The sequence below is a fragment of the Sprattus sprattus genome (assembly GCF_963457725.1).
Source record: "Sprattus sprattus genome assembly, chromosome: 1".
In the NCBI taxonomy this organism is placed as follows: domain Eukaryota; kingdom Metazoa; phylum Chordata; class Actinopteri; order Clupeiformes; family Clupeidae; genus Sprattus; species Sprattus sprattus.
This window is the reverse complement of record NC_137920.1, coordinates 41,258,208-41,273,776: the sequence shown is the minus strand read 5'-3', so window position 1 is coordinate 41,273,776 and position 15,569 is coordinate 41,258,208. Positions and strand designations below refer to the sequence as shown.

Here is a 15,569-nt window from a genome sequence, read left to right as displayed (position 1 = left end):
GTCATGACACTTGGATTACCTATGCTTTGACATAATACATATTTAAATCACAGGTATGCTGATGCTGAGTAGCAAGAATCAAGCATGGCAAGGAAAAAAGCTAAAAGACGGAATTATTTGACTACAGCTGAAATACAATTGCCAGGAGAATATTTTCATATTGTTCAAAGTGACACAGTTGCTTAAAGTGACCAGATTCCTCTGTGGGTTGGTTATGTACCACACCCTTTAAGAATGCTGGGTTGAAAACAACTCAAAATATTTTTTTACCAAGCCTGGGCCACTACAACCAACCCAATACTGTGTCATACACTCCCAAGTCTTAATGGCTCTGTCACATTGGAGTACATAACTTGATGTCGTGGTAACAAAGGTCCTTGCATTAATTATGAATATATTCATAGATACTGAAATTTGTTTACAAGCATTGATCGCCTGTTAGATAACTGATTAAATGGCTGTATTTATATCCAACCCATTCCATATTTTAGGTGCATTTGTTCAAATGGACCCTCTCATAATCAAGGAAGGAGTTGTGAGCAGCTGTGGGGTCAACTTTGGGTTGTCAGGGCAACTGTAACAAATCTAATTAAATACTATTTGATGCAAATAAACCAGTTTCCATCAACCTTAGTCTAATTATAGGCCTACCCTATATACATTGGGACTTAATCCTCCAATATTTCTAGCGGATGCATTTCTTATTCGACTTTTTTGAAATCGCTTCCACTCCACACCGTAGTCAATACAGATACCAGTGAAATTCCACAATTATCACTACACAATTCGATACCATGGTCCTAATAAATAAATCCCATGTACTTAAACGTATTCTCCTTTATTAAAAACAGTTAACATTAGTAAAAACAACAACAGTGGCAGTTAGCCTTTAAGTAAGAAAGTAACCATCCCAAAAAAGCCAAAACAGTGGCATTATCAGAATCACACAAACAATACATATGATTCTGGGCCCCCTGACATAATTGCATATTAGCCTAATGATATTTACTAATGTTGATTATATTTTTTTTTATATTTTTTATAACAGTGGTGGATTGTAACACCTACAGGATATAAACAGTGATGGACCTTCAGGGCCTGCTAAGCCTCCTCTGGAAGCTTAACCATTTTCAAAATGAAGAAACCATGATATATACATCAATACCAAGCTGCAGGTCACGTGATGTCTCGAGGTCATGACATAGCCTACATACTCTATTATATTACTGATCAGACGCTGTATCACCCAATATGCTCCCCAACTCTTGTGCAGGGCCTGGTTATCGCTAAACTAGACTATTCTGCTGATTATTCTTCTACCCTTATTACTGTTCTTTTCTAAAGAGAAAAATGTGAGCGTCTGCGGCCCTAGTTTTGCGATGTGTCCCACACCGTTGGCAGCAGTCGGATCCCTGTCTGCGACTTCTTGACTGATTGAGCATATTTGATTCGTTGCCGGAGCCTGTCTGTGTGAGAGATCACTATGATTGGCAGTTGTATACAGGAATATTATACAAATATTGTATTTCATCACTCAGACAAAGACATTTGCTGTTTGTAAAAATGGTTTCCATAATTGACATGGTTTCCAACTAAACAAGAACAAGACTGGATAACGAGCCGTGATAGAGAGCATCTCAAAAACAAATAAGTGCTGTGGCAGTTTTGAGTTTGTGGTGTTCCCGTTTGTGAATGCAAAGGCTGTCTCCCCCCAGTTAATACACAGAGAGAAATAACTAGCCTTTGCACTGAAACACAGCTGTGAAGAAATATTGCAGAGTGCATGTGCTAGTTGGCTGTAGTCTTTGCAGTGTGTTCAAGTGCAACATTTTGGCTCATACACCAGCGGTGTGAGGCAACATACCGTCAGCCTTTGCCCCTGCTAGTTATCTGATGTTGGTTTGGTGTGTCTCTGTCGATAGATTCCACATTGATCAAATGACACATTCTGGTATTGGCTAAATAAGCGAGTTTACCTTTTGGCTCATATCTGAGGAGAACTGAACGGGATAGAACACAAATTAATCTTCCCTCCTTGAGATCTCCTGGATATAACGAACCCATTCCTATCCATTTCTGCCAGCCATTTTTTTTCACCTTTTTCAAATTTCTCAAAATTCTCCGTTTAGGCTGCTTGTCCTCACCTTACAAAAGTCTGTGGAAATCATTTATAGACTTTGTTGAATAACATTTCAAATGATTTCATGTTTTCAGTAGGCCCTGGGTGAAAGTGTTTGTGTTTGTTTTCCTGGGTCAGTAAAGCACCCACCTACAGCTCTTAACCTCCAGTTACTATCAAATAAAGGCACATTATAAAGGTTTCTTTGAGGTACGTGTTTGTAGGCAACTAGTGTTTATAATATCCTCCTTTTTATTATGGGGGTATTGGCATGTGAAGTACAGAAATAAACACCCTGTTCTTACAGCTGGCCGGTCACTTTGTGGTTAATGATCTGCTCTGAAACTACACAAATGTAAAAACAACACAATGAAGTATATTGCCAAAATACATTGGTTAGCAAGCTAGCTAGCTTTTATCAGTACCACCTGGGTTGTTGGTGTTTGCATAGAAAGTCTGTAGGCTTATAGCTTTCTATCATGCTAGTTGACAACTCTTAAGACACTGAATAAAATCAACAACTCAAATTAATTGTCTGATACGTCACACAATGTTGACTGAACACTTGTGATGCATCTGATACAATGCCATGAGGTTGTTTTTTAATTATTTAATAATGCATGCTTGTTGGGGAATGTGGAATCTTAAGCGGAAGCTTAAAGGGATTAACTGACCTGTCCAATCAATGCCTTCCCCAGCATCAGTCTGACCTCCGTTCTATCAGTTCTCCTCTGCCTCCTCCACATCCTGCTTGATCAATGAGTACCAGGGGTTTCCCACGATCCTTCCCTTTCACCCCAATGCCTTACAGGGGATTAGATTGCTCAATCTGTCCAGTCACAAGCATGCTATAAACATAGGCCACACACACTCACGCAAGTCACACATACACATATGCACATACACACACACACACACACACACACACACACACACACACACACACTTTACAAATCAAATCAAATCATGAAATCCATGATGCAGCATCTGTCATGAAGTTTGCTGCTTACTTCCAGTATCCTAATGGTGATCTTGATCAAGTGCAATCAGCTGTTCATCAGTGGAATTTCTGCCTAAAATAAGATGTTTTCTGCATGACACCTTGAATCCTGATGGCTATTTTATTGACATTTAGCCACTTGGGCAGACTGCAAATATTGGAGATGGATGGCTCTAGGAGGTTGTTTGACATGCATTCAAGTCAGAATTTAAAGAAGTGTACATACAAACATACATCTAGTCTCATCGTAGTAATCTCTGAGTAGGCATAACACCCCACCCTGGGGCAGAGTTGGACTGGTTGGCTTACACACCTTGAGCAGATAACATTTAATTTATATATTAACTTTTTAAACAAAGACCAACGACCTGCCCATACAGCAGGGGCAGTGGCCCATTGGTTCATTTTCTACACTGGGCTGGCCCAATCACATCCCTTACTAGGCCCCACGCCTCCCCCTTGATGGATTAGAGTGTCAAAATGGATAAACAAAAGCACAAGGTGGGTGCAGAGAAGTTGCGGGTCAAAAAAAAAGGAACATCTAGAGGCAGACGTGGCCAAATGTGCAAACATACAAGCCATGTCTGCTGCAGGGTCTGGTGCAGCTTCTACAGCGCCCGACAGGGTTGCAGCCCTGGACATCACAGTGCGAGTGCATCCTTGCATGAACCCACTAGCTCTCTGCATTTCTGCTGACATCTTGGCATTTCTTATTGTGGGTCGTCTATTTTTCATGCTGCTCCCCTCCTGAGCGTTTGATTCTGACTAGCAGTGCCGTTCTCTTCTGCACCTCCCCTCCCTTCCTGAGCACCTCATTCTGACTGGTGTTGCTGTTCTCTCCTGCACCTCCCCTCCCCTCCTGAGCACCTCATTCTGGCTGGTGTTGCTGTTCTCTCCTGCACCTCCCCTCCCCTCCTGAACACCTCATTCTGGCTGGTGTTGCTGTTCTCTCCTGCACCTCCCCTCCCCTCCTGAACACCTCATTCTGGCTGGTGTTGCTGTTCTCTCCTGCACCTCCCCTCCCCTCCTGAACACCTCATTCTGGCTGGTGTTGCTGTTCTCTCCTGCACCTCCCCTCCCCTCCTGAACACCTCATTCTGGCTGGTGTTGCTGTTCTCTCCTGCACCTCCCCTCCCCTCCTGAACACCTCATTCTGGCTGGTGTTGCTGTTCTCTCCTGCACCTCCCCTCCCCTCCTGAACACCTCATTCTGGCTGGTGTTGCTGTTCTCTCCTGCACCTCCCCTCCCCTCCTGAACACCTCATTCTGGCTGGTGTTGCTGTTCTCTCCTGCACCTCCCCGTGGTTCTGCACCACTCACCACCTTTCCCCTGCATCTCTTTGAGTTAGCAGAATCAAGTCTGTGTGTGGCCAAACAGATGGCCGTTATTGCTCTACCAAATATCCTCCTCTCTGAACTGTATAGCCCTCAGTCTTGTGCTTCTCTATTCAGTTCTGTTTGTCCCCTAATGAGACCCTTATACGTGTTCTTATGGGCCATGCTGTCCAGCATACCATAACATGACATGTTCAACCTGAATTTGTAATGGTTAATGCCTTCTGTGCTCAGACTACAGGTCAAATATAAAAGCATTTCCTGTCAATCAGTGGTTTTGCATTCTTAACAGGTGCTTTCTTTGTTGTCCTGTAGGCCAGAAATGTCACCACTGACGAACTGGCTGCCATTAAAGTCATTAAACTGGAGCCTGGTGAGTTTTTTTTCTTCTTCTTCTTTCTTCTTCTTCTCTTTCAGTAAAGCAGCAGAAGTTCGAATGAGAAAAACAGTTGGACGTAATTTTGAATTGCTGCCTTGCAGAGCCTTTCATGGCAGTGTGTTGGTTGAGCAACATGATGAATGATAAGGAACATTATGAAATATCCATGTTTTTAGTTTTTTCTTGATTTTAGGCCATACTGCCATGTTGGCTCTCAAACCTGTCCTAGTGTGTTTGTGTGCTGGGCTTTTTTCTGGAATCACTGTGGTTCAAGTTTAGCAAGGTTACTTTGCTGGATTTAAAACCACTGTGTACCTCTAGTAACATCAAACAGTGTCCAGGCTGTCGGAGTGATAGACTGCCACACTGAATGGTTGTCTTTGTGAGGAGCATTCACCCTTGTTCCTGAAGGCCACTAGTGTGACAGCAGCACACAGCAGTTGTTAATAAGTGTTTACAAATGTGAATAATGTTTGCCTAGTCACCGCTGTACATGTTTTTCTCACTATGCACTAGTGGTGGTCGATATGAACCAAACTGATCAAGCTATTTTCAACTGTAGGCATGGGATCAGTATTATATCATTTGAAACAACAGTATGCAACAATTTGCCATTTTTTCTGTTGGCACAATATGGTCATGTGAAGGACACTAGTAGTCTCCACTGGCCATGTAGTTCAGTGCTCTGGGACAGAACGCCCTGCAAACATTCAAGAAATGCTTCTGCAACACGACATTGCAAACTATGTTGGCGAAACAGCAGTTAGCTTGTTAGCAAGCTTTCATCAGTGCTGACTGGATTGTTGCTGATGATTGTGAGGTTTCTGCATCCATTTTTTTTGTTAGCTCATTAGTGTTAGAGCAAAACTTTATAATTCATACATTTAATAGCCGAATATTTTTATCTATTTGATCCTTACAGCAGCAGAAGCACCAAAATGGTTATTAAGAAAATGATAAAGAAACATTTCAAAGAGTAAGAGGATCAAGAAAGGGGCAGTTTATAGTGAAACATTTTTGTGTCTCTAAAGTGAGAGGAAAGTCCAAAATGTGAGCATTTAAAAAAAAATGGAAAGTGGAAATTGGTTTCATGTGTGTTGTTGCTATGCTGTTGTTATTATACTAAGCTAGATAGATAGCTCCTTAATATAGCACAGACAGGTAGGTAGGCAATAGGTATATTATAAGTGGAGGTTATTGCAGAGAATTTATATTTTGATGTGAGTTAGAATATAGTTAGTTGCATGACATGTTTGCATTTGCATTTCCATAGCAACGCCTTAGCTAGAGAAAAATGTTTACAGTTGTCCAGGATCTCCCTGACCATACACAACTACAAAACTGAAATACTGCCCACCCTTCCTCTGTAGATTACTATAAGGTTTGAGTGTTTTAGAGAACATTTGCTTGTACTCTTTTGTGTTTATTTTCATTATAGATTTTGCTTAATACTTTGGGCCACCAATGAGCCTTACACCTGCTGTACACTGGACTGTATACCTGCAGAATGGTCCTGATACCAGAAGTTGGCACTGTGACACACCACCTTTGGCATAGAAGTAGTAATAGTTTGAAATGGACATAGGCCTGGGCGATAAAACAATAGCAATACTTATCGCAATACGTAGATACTTCCTTAAAAGCAATAAGAAAATGGTCAGATAAGTTTGGCTGGTTGAATGCATATTCGTCTGAAAGAACAGCGTCTTGCTCGATTGCACTATCCTCATGTTGTCCAGCAACAGACAACAGCATAAACAGTGGAATGCAAGTGAGAAGATGGACTTAAGTTTGTCTAGATCAGAGTACAGTTGTACAGTGAAACCTTTTCAACCAACACAACAAACCTGTTTTGTCCAGAGCTATATAGAAAGAGACTAGGCAATGGAACACGTTTCTTTCAGTTAGGCACCACATGAAGCAGATCAAAAGGTATCAACTTTATCAACTATGAGCGATTGTCATAGTTAAATGAGCGATTGTCATGTTAAATGAAGGATTTTCATAGTTATATGAGCAATTGTCATGTTAAATGAGCGATTGCCATAGTTAAATTAGCGGTTGTCATAGTTAGATGTTAAATTTGTGGAGTGCATCCTTATCCTTTTAGTCATTTTCCTTTATTCATAGATTGGGCTGTTGAATTTCATAAAAAATCTAAATGAATTGCATGAAAAGGTATGTTACTGGTAGTTTTCTTGTGATAAAAATGCTAAGTGTGTGTGTGCTTTTGTCTTCCTGAATGCAATATGCTGCAATCTTACAGGCAATCCACTTTATATGTACCTGGCCTCCACTTCTTTGGCCCTCTTGCACAAAAAAATGGTAGCTACTGTTCATTTCATGAACTGGCAAAGGGTTAACATGAGCATGTTTACTCTCCTACAAACAAACCAGTCATGTTAGACGTAGTGTGTTTCCAGAAACATCTTCCTTCTAAGCAAATATGGAGGAATCCAGAGTTCACGACCTCTGTGGTAGATGGAGTGAAAACATCTTCAAAAGTTTGAACTGAATTTATTCTTGTAGGATTTGTAACATTGGAACTACCATGTCAGAAATACAAAAGTGTAATATTAGTGTCTAGAACTGTACACAAACACAATATAATACTGTAATATTAGTGTCTAGAACTGTACACAAACACAATATAATAGTGTAATATTAGTGTCTAGAACTGTACACAAACACAATATAATAGTGTAATATTAGTGTCTAGAACTGTACTCAAACACAATATAATAGTGTAATATTAGTGTCTAGAACTGTACACAAACACAATATAATAGTGTAATATTAGTGTCTAGAACTGTACACAAACACAATATAATAGTGTAATATTAGTGTCTAGAACTGTACTCAAACACAATATAATAGTGTAATATTAGTGTCTAGAACTGTACTCAAACACAATATAATAGTGTAATATTAGTGTCTAGAACTGTACTCAAACACAATATAATAGTGTAATATTAGTGTCTAGAACTGTACTCAAACACAATATAATAGTGTAATATTAGTGTCTAGAACTGTACACAAACACAATATAATAGTGTAATATTAGTGTCTAGAACTGTACACAAACACTCAAGCTGGGGCAGGTTGTTTGTGTGTATTTCCCCGACTGCAGTAGAGTGTAGAGGGCAGGTCCGGTCCGGTCCGCTTCACGTCCCTCCCCGTGAGGAGGCTGTCACCTCTGAGCTGTGTAATGTCATTGCATCATCTGAGAGCAAACGGCAGCGTGAGCAGGAAGCTCAGATCATCTGTCCATGCGGCACGGCCCCACTGGTCCCCCGAGAGAGGACGAATACAGAACCTGATATTCTGCATGCATCAGAGGGGAGGCCAGGAATACAATATTCCTTATCCATCAGAAAGAGGAGTTTAGGAACTCAATACGTTCTGACCGATAAAGATTGATGAAAAGGGTGATCGACCTTTTTTTATGAGCTGTGTTATCAGTAGTAAAAAAAAAAAATCTGGAAATATTGAATTAAGGAATATTTCGCCGTAGAGTTTTTGAAAAATAATTAATATTTGCTTTTGGTAGTAAATAGAGATTTTCAGGGTCCTCTCCTGCAAAGTCACATCCATTTTAATGAGAGATTACGTAAGTTAAAATATTTATCTGCAGCACTGTAGAAGGCATGGAAAGGGCTCGACATACATTGGCGTAGGCAGTTGGAAGGGATGGGAGGTTTAAGTCTTTTAATGAGACCTCAGCTTCTATCATTAAGCATGCAGTCACAACAAAGTCACTTTGTTCTCTCTCTCTCTCTCTCTCTCTCTCTCTCGCCTGCTCTCGCTCTCTCATGTAAAATGGCATCTGCTTTTATGGATGTGGAGACCTGAGCTGGAGATCAAGGTCAGCTCAGATCATTGGTGTCAGGTCCAAAGCCCATAGGACAGACAGCACACATCTTTCCACCAATCAGCTAGAGACCTAGGCCCCTTAGCTGCCCAATCACAGTGAAGAATAAGCCTCCAGGGCACGTAACTCCTTTTTTTCTCCTTCATCCTTTCCCTTTTTTCTTTTCAAACTGTCAGACCTGCAGTTGTGCTCCATCCTCCTGTAAATACTTCAGAAAGCTGTCTGTTCGATAGCCCTGGCTTAGCAAATGTGCTGACCTAGCAACAGAGTGCTAACGTGTTGGGTTTTAAAGTTGGGGGGCGGGGGGGCACACTATCAGTATTGGTAGTTATCGGGGGTAGCACAGTGGGTTTAACACCACATTACTGCAGATCACTGGGTTGTTGAGGCTATGGGTGTGTCTCTATGCAGGGGGTAAATACTCTGCAGCAGTATTCTTTATGCAGGGGGTAAATACTCTGCAGCAGTATTTTTTATGCACGGGGTAAATACTCTAACAGTATTTTTTATGCACGGGGTAAATACTCTAACAGTATTCTTTATGCAGGGGGTAAATACTCTAACAGTATTCTTTATGCAGGGGGTAAATACTCTAACAGTATTTTTGTATGCAGGGGGTAAATACTCTAACAGTATTCTTTATGCAGGGGGTAAATACTCTAACAGTATTCTTTATGCACGGGGTAAATACTGTGTAGCAGGATGACTTCAATGTAGACCAAGCACTAGTCTGTCACAGGTGTGGGGGTAGTTGAAGGTTATTCCACTTCTCTACCGCTGTCATTTTCTCAGCATGACATGTCCTTGCAGTACAGCACCAAAACATGATGACCTTGGTTTCATGCTTCAGTTTTAAACCTGTGGCAGTGACTGATGTGAGAAAGAGGTCCCATACATTGACATACAGAGAGGAGACCTATTCAGGAGGATGGCTGTTATCAACTGATGTTAGGTTGTCCATAGGCTTTATATTTGTGATGTTTTCAACTCTGAGGTAGATGTTTATAGTACAGCACACATTCTGACCGATTTTAACAACAGTGAGGGTCTGCTACTGCCTCTCCTGTCCTCCCTATGCATCCTGTATCTAAGGCTGATGTTACTGCCTCTCTCTCTCCATTATATTTCTCTCCATGACATCTTTGGCATTTCTCCAGCACTTTCAACCTGTTGGTTGGTCTTAAGGCTACCGAATACGGTCTGTCTTGCACGTTCTCTCTTTCTTTTGCTAGCTAGCTAGGTAAGTCAGTTGCTCAAGCTCAGTCTAGCAGCCTGGCAGTCACTTAGCCTTCAGACTTTGTGGAGTAGTCCATAGAAATAAATACATGTTAAACTGTTGATTATTTTTAATTTAATGGACAAACCTGATAACATTCATGCAAAACGTGTGTTTTAAAATGGGGGTAAAAAAACATGCCCTTTTTTCTCTCCTTGTGTTACTAGACAATAGAGTCTCAACTGACAAGACCTTGAGAAATGAGATTGGTCATGAGTTATAACAACCAGGTTTCATGTTGTTTTAGTCTGGGTCAATGAAGATGAACCAGTTAGTTAGTTTGTGGTACATTAGGCCTGCTAGCTTAAAATACTGTACTTTTGCTGCTCAAAAGAAACTAGAACAGAACGTTTGATAGTCAATTTACAAAATGGTCCATTTGTCGACTGGGCTTAAGGAATCTAAAATAACTTGCCCAAAGACTCAAAATCTGCTTGTCTTGGTTAGTTGCTCTTCAGCTCTTTAAGGACGATTCTTTGGATCCACCATTTCTTTCGAACAGATACTTGTTCAAATTGCTCAATTTTTAACACATCACTTCTCCATGGTTTACAGTTTGAAGAATTCACTGTGTTGATTGAACTTATTTGATTGTGAAAGAATTGTGGAAGAATTGCTAACTGGACCTTTTTTGTGTTGTGATGTTAAGGTGAGGTGCATAGATGAAAACATTTTAATTGTGATTCATTGGTCTTTACCTCCCTTTGGCCACGGTTTGCATACTTGTGTTCTTACCTTTCTTGTTCAACTGGATGTTTGGCTACAGGCGAGGACTTTGCAGTTGTGCAACAGGAGATCTTCATGATGAAGGACTGCAAGCACTCCAACATCGTGGCGTATTTCGGGAGTTACCTCAGGTAGGGAAGACACCCCCCCCCCACTGCAGCATGACACGACCCCAGACTATAAATATATGTATGTAAATCCCTCTATGGGCTACATCAAAGTGAAGTATTTTGTGCTTCTTGCTCTTTCAGAAGGGATAAATTATGGATCTGCATGGAGCATTGTGGAGGCGGCTCCCTTCAAGACATATATAATGGTAAGATATGGTCCACACAAATCAGGGTTAGAAGGAAACCCTGACCTATAACCTTCGACCTGTAACCTTACCTTTAGTTTGCTTCAGCTAACCACCCTGGAACTTTCCATTGTCATAAATCTTGCGGTCTCTGCTGAGCTTTAAGGATCATTAGCTGTCTGGAGTGTGTGGGTGCAGAGTGGGAGGATGCCTTGAGCTTCTGGTCTGTGGAAGCGAGCGGTGTGAGCGGTGTGAACGCTGGTGTGAGCAGCGCCACTGCACCTCCCACACGGCCGACTCCCTGCTGTCACAGCAATGCTGAGCAGCAGGGTTCAGAGTTTTGATTAACACCGTGCAGACTCCCTTCTCCCAAGTCTGCTGAGGTAACAAGCAACCAAATTAACACTGATTCAGAAGCGCAGACACTCTCAGAGTCCTCTATGCTCCTGTCTTACTGTTGAATTTCTTCTGCGGACTATGGTCTCCTCTAAAGAATCACTCTGTATGCTTACCAGGAAGGTGGACATCTTATACATGTTGTGCTGTAAAACAGACATCTACAGGATGCAAAATTAAACCAGTCTCTAAACCTCTCCCTCTTTCTCACCTATCTGCCAGATAAGACCAACACATCTTACATAAATAATAATAATAATAATAATTCATTTTATTTTTAACGCACTTTTCATTCCAAGGAATCTCAGAGTGCCTACATATTAGAAATTGACTATAATAATACAATAAAATTAAAAACAAATTTAAATATTAACATAAGCATAACAGAAAAGATTTAACACAAGGCCAGAAATGCCTTCCTGAATAAAAAAGTTTTAAGTCCAGCTTTAAAGGAATCCAGTGTCTGTGTTGCCCTTAGGTGGTCAGGGAGGCTGTTCCATAAATGTGGCGCTGCCGAGCAAAAGGCCCGGTCGCCCATGGTGCGGAGCTTGGTTTTGGGGACGCGGAGGAGCGAGCTGTTTGAAGACCTGAGGGTGCAGGTGGAGGTTTGGGGAGTAATTAATTCTTGTAGGTAGGGAGGTGCATGTCCATTAATGACTGTTCAGTGAACAGTGTTAAGGCAGGAGAGCTAAGACCAACACATCTTACATAGGTCCATCATGACTGTTCAGTGAACAGTGTTAAGGCAGGAGAGCTAAGACAAACACATCTTACATAGGTCCATCATGACTGTTCAGTGAACAGTGTTAAGGCAGGAGAGCTAAGACAAACACATCTTACATAGGTCCATCATGACTGTTCAGTGAACAGTGTTAAGGCAGGAGAGCTAAGACAAACACATCTTACATAGGTCCATCATGACTGTTCAGTGAACAGTGTTAAGGCAGGAGAGCTAAGACCAACACATCTTACATAGGTCCATCATGACTGTTCAGTGAACAGTGTTCAGGCAGGAGAGCTTCTCCCAACTGTATTAGCGTAGTCAATACTGGAATGCACTTTAGTGTCAACAGACTGTGGTGTCATAATTCTGTCCAGATAGTAATGGCTTTCTTTTCCAACCCATGATGCATCTCCAGTGGTGTCTCTGGCCTGGGCTCAATAACGTCTGTGTGGGCAGCGTCTGCCTCATCAATGAAACCACACACCAACCTACTGGCTCAATGAATCCAACCACAAACACCTCCTCAATGAAATCACAAATGCACACATTAACAGAAAACGACTCGGGAGTAATCAAGTCGTATCCAATCATTGTGGTCTGCAACTGTTATAACACATCCAAAGCAACATTTCAGAGCAGGGAAACCCATTGCTCTGTGGGCCTTAACCTACAGCCAAAATAGCACACCTTGTTACACACCTAATAATGCAATAGATTCCCCAGTGACGTTCATTGCTTAAAATGAAAAGATGCACAACAATCTTTCACCTGGGCAAACTTGTCAAGACTGTCAAAATATAATTGTTAAAGCTGTCAAAGTCCACCAATCCATAAATAAATTCATTTTCAATGGAAAGCATAGCAAGTGCATTCAGCCTCTGTTGCCCCATGGTATTGTGTGTAAATGTCTCGGTGTAGTGATTATGATTTTTAGCAGTGACACTAGCAGCTTTTGTGACAAAACAGGTTTGTTTATCTAGAAACACTCATTGAAGGAGGTTGTTAACTTCTCCAGACTGAATAATGTTGAAATCCTTTGTCTGGTGTGGTCCTTAAAATATTCATTCTAATTTTTGCTCTTATGGCAAGTTACTGTATTTTACTTTTATTGTCAACCCATTTATAGTAGTGGCTAGCATAGCTGGGACAACTAACAATGGTTAGCTGTGTAGCAACGCATTGCTGTGATTTGTTTTTGTTTCCAGTGTCAGCGTTCCCTTGAATACTATTCATTACAATGAATTATACACTCTCCCACTTCTAATGTTCATTAAAATGACTTATACACTCTCCCACTTCTTTTGTAGTATCGGGGCCTCTGACGGAGTCTCAGATAGCTTATGTGTCACGTGAAACCCTACAGGTAAGCCATAGAACACAAGACCAAATTAAGCCATACTGTTGTTTCGTTATTGTGATCATTCTGGTGGCGGCACCTTTTGCCATGATTTCTGTACTTTGTAAAAGTGAGCAATACTGTATGAATGCTAAAAAGATCTCATGAATGCTTCATCTATTTACTGTATCTTCTGCAGGGTTTGTACTATCTACATAGCAAAGGAAAGATGCACAGAGACATAAAGGTAGAGTGGCATCTGTAGCTTGTCTTATATATTTTGAAATATGAAAACCTCTCTGCCTACTAAAAATGGGTTTCAAAGCGAGAGTGTGTACAGTGAGCACCACTGTATCTGTCTCCACTCTCTCTCTAGAAGACTAACACATTCTGAAGTTCTGTTGTGGCCTAATGGATTAATATATTTTTTACTCTGCTTAAGGGGGCCAACATTTTGTTGACAGACAATGGGTACATTAAATTAGGTAAGAAAACAAAGTATCTATTGTATTCTCAAAGTTTTTATTTTTCTCAGTCATACACAAGCTATGAAGATAACTGAACGTGTATTGGATTAATCATCAAATTGCATTGTGGTAACTGAGATCCTTCCATATCTGTGAACACAACACAAGGCATAACATGTGCAATATCATCATCATCATCTTGTTGACCTTTGACCTGTGTTATCCACCAGCTGACTTTGGAGTCTCTGCACAAATCACAGCCACACTGGCCAAGAGGAAGTCCTTCATTGGAACCCCTTATTGGTAACTCTCCCTTCTACTTTTGACAAGGACCAAAAATATTAGATTGAAAACCTTTGGGGTCCAGATTGGTTCGGTTGCATATTAGACTAAAACTTGTTTTAGTGTATAGTATTTTTCAGTAATATATTTGAATGAGAGATATTTGATTGTGCTGAATCAGTGTTCTTTCTGTTTGGCAGGATGGCACCAGAGGTGGCAGCAGTCGAGAGGAAAGGAGGCTACAACCACCTCTGTGACATCTGGGCCGTGGGCATTACTGCCATCGAGCTCGCAGAGCTTCAGCCACCGATGTTTGACTTGCATCCCATGAGGTAAAGATATACAGTTAAGACGCTCTGAGATCAACCAAAGTCTTTATGATATACAGTTCAGAAGCTCACAGATCAACCAACGTCTTTATGATATAAAGTTCAGACGCTCTGAGATTAACCAAAGTCTTTATGATATAAAGTTCAGACGCTCTGAGATCAACCAAAGTCTTCATGATATAAAGTTCAGACGCTCTGAGATCACCCAAAGTCTTTTTGATCTACAGTTCAGACGCTCTGAGGTCAACCAAAGTCTTTATGATATACAGTTCAGAAGCTCAGAGATCCACTAAAGTCTATATAGGCACTCAGCAGCCATTTTGGGCAAACAAGACCAGGCTCCTTAAAGGGAAGAAAGCTATAACTCCACGATGTTCAAACAGACATTAAAAGAACATCACGTGAATCCACATTTAAATATGACAAACGGTGTGAACTTTTCCCCCTGTCAACCACTCAAAAAAGGCTAAAAAAGACACCATGTTTAGTGTTACGGATTCCCTGTGAGGCAAAGCCATAAAGACATTAGTTTATTATTAAGTTGTATAAGCAAATCACAAAATCATTCAGAATACTTCTTTTACCATGTTAAAATGTTCATAATAAATACCCATTTTGTATAATTTTCACTTACCCAGAACATAGCTATTAGGTAGATAGTGGCATCCAATTTATTTGTGCTATGAATCACTCAAAGATGGGGTTAGTTGGTTACAAGAGCATTAAATGTGTAGATAGTATTCAGTCTTAAACACTAGGCCAATACAACAAGTGTCACAAATTTGCAAATATGCTTTTTGTAATAACTGATATTATGGGGCATTCGTGAGAAGCTAAGAAAGTAGGAAAGTTCCGACCTCAAAGTAGGAGAATTCACCTGAACATCTGTCAAACTCGGGAACATACCGCTCGGGGAACTTTCCCAATTCCCAGCTGCCTGAACGCACGTTTAAATTAAAAGTATACCACATCTTTTGAATTCCTGATGGTTTAGGTCAAATGGCAAATACATATATCTTTTTTTAATTAACTGTT

The 15,569-nt window shown here is 40.8% G+C and overlaps 1 protein-coding gene across 1 annotated transcript in view; it reads left to right on the top strand.

Annotated features, from left to right (window-relative positions):
- Positions 1–15,569, top strand: part of map4k3a (mitogen-activated protein kinase kinase kinase kinase 3a) — a 44,363-nt gene that overhangs the window by 1,112 nt on the left and 27,682 nt on the right. Inside the window, exons 2-9 of the mRNA XM_080834511.1 lie at positions 4,769–4,826; positions 10,746–10,836; positions 10,957–11,021; positions 13,428–13,483; positions 13,656–13,703; positions 13,899–13,941; positions 14,154–14,226; positions 14,406–14,537. Of these exons, the coding sequence (XP_080690637.1) occupies positions 4,769–4,826; positions 10,746–10,836; positions 10,957–11,021; positions 13,428–13,483; positions 13,656–13,703; positions 13,899–13,941; positions 14,154–14,226; positions 14,406–14,537 (566 nt within the window). The remainder of the gene's footprint in view (positions 1–4,768; positions 4,827–10,745; positions 10,837–10,956; positions 11,022–13,427; positions 13,484–13,655; positions 13,704–13,898; positions 13,942–14,153; positions 14,227–14,405; positions 14,538–15,569) is intronic.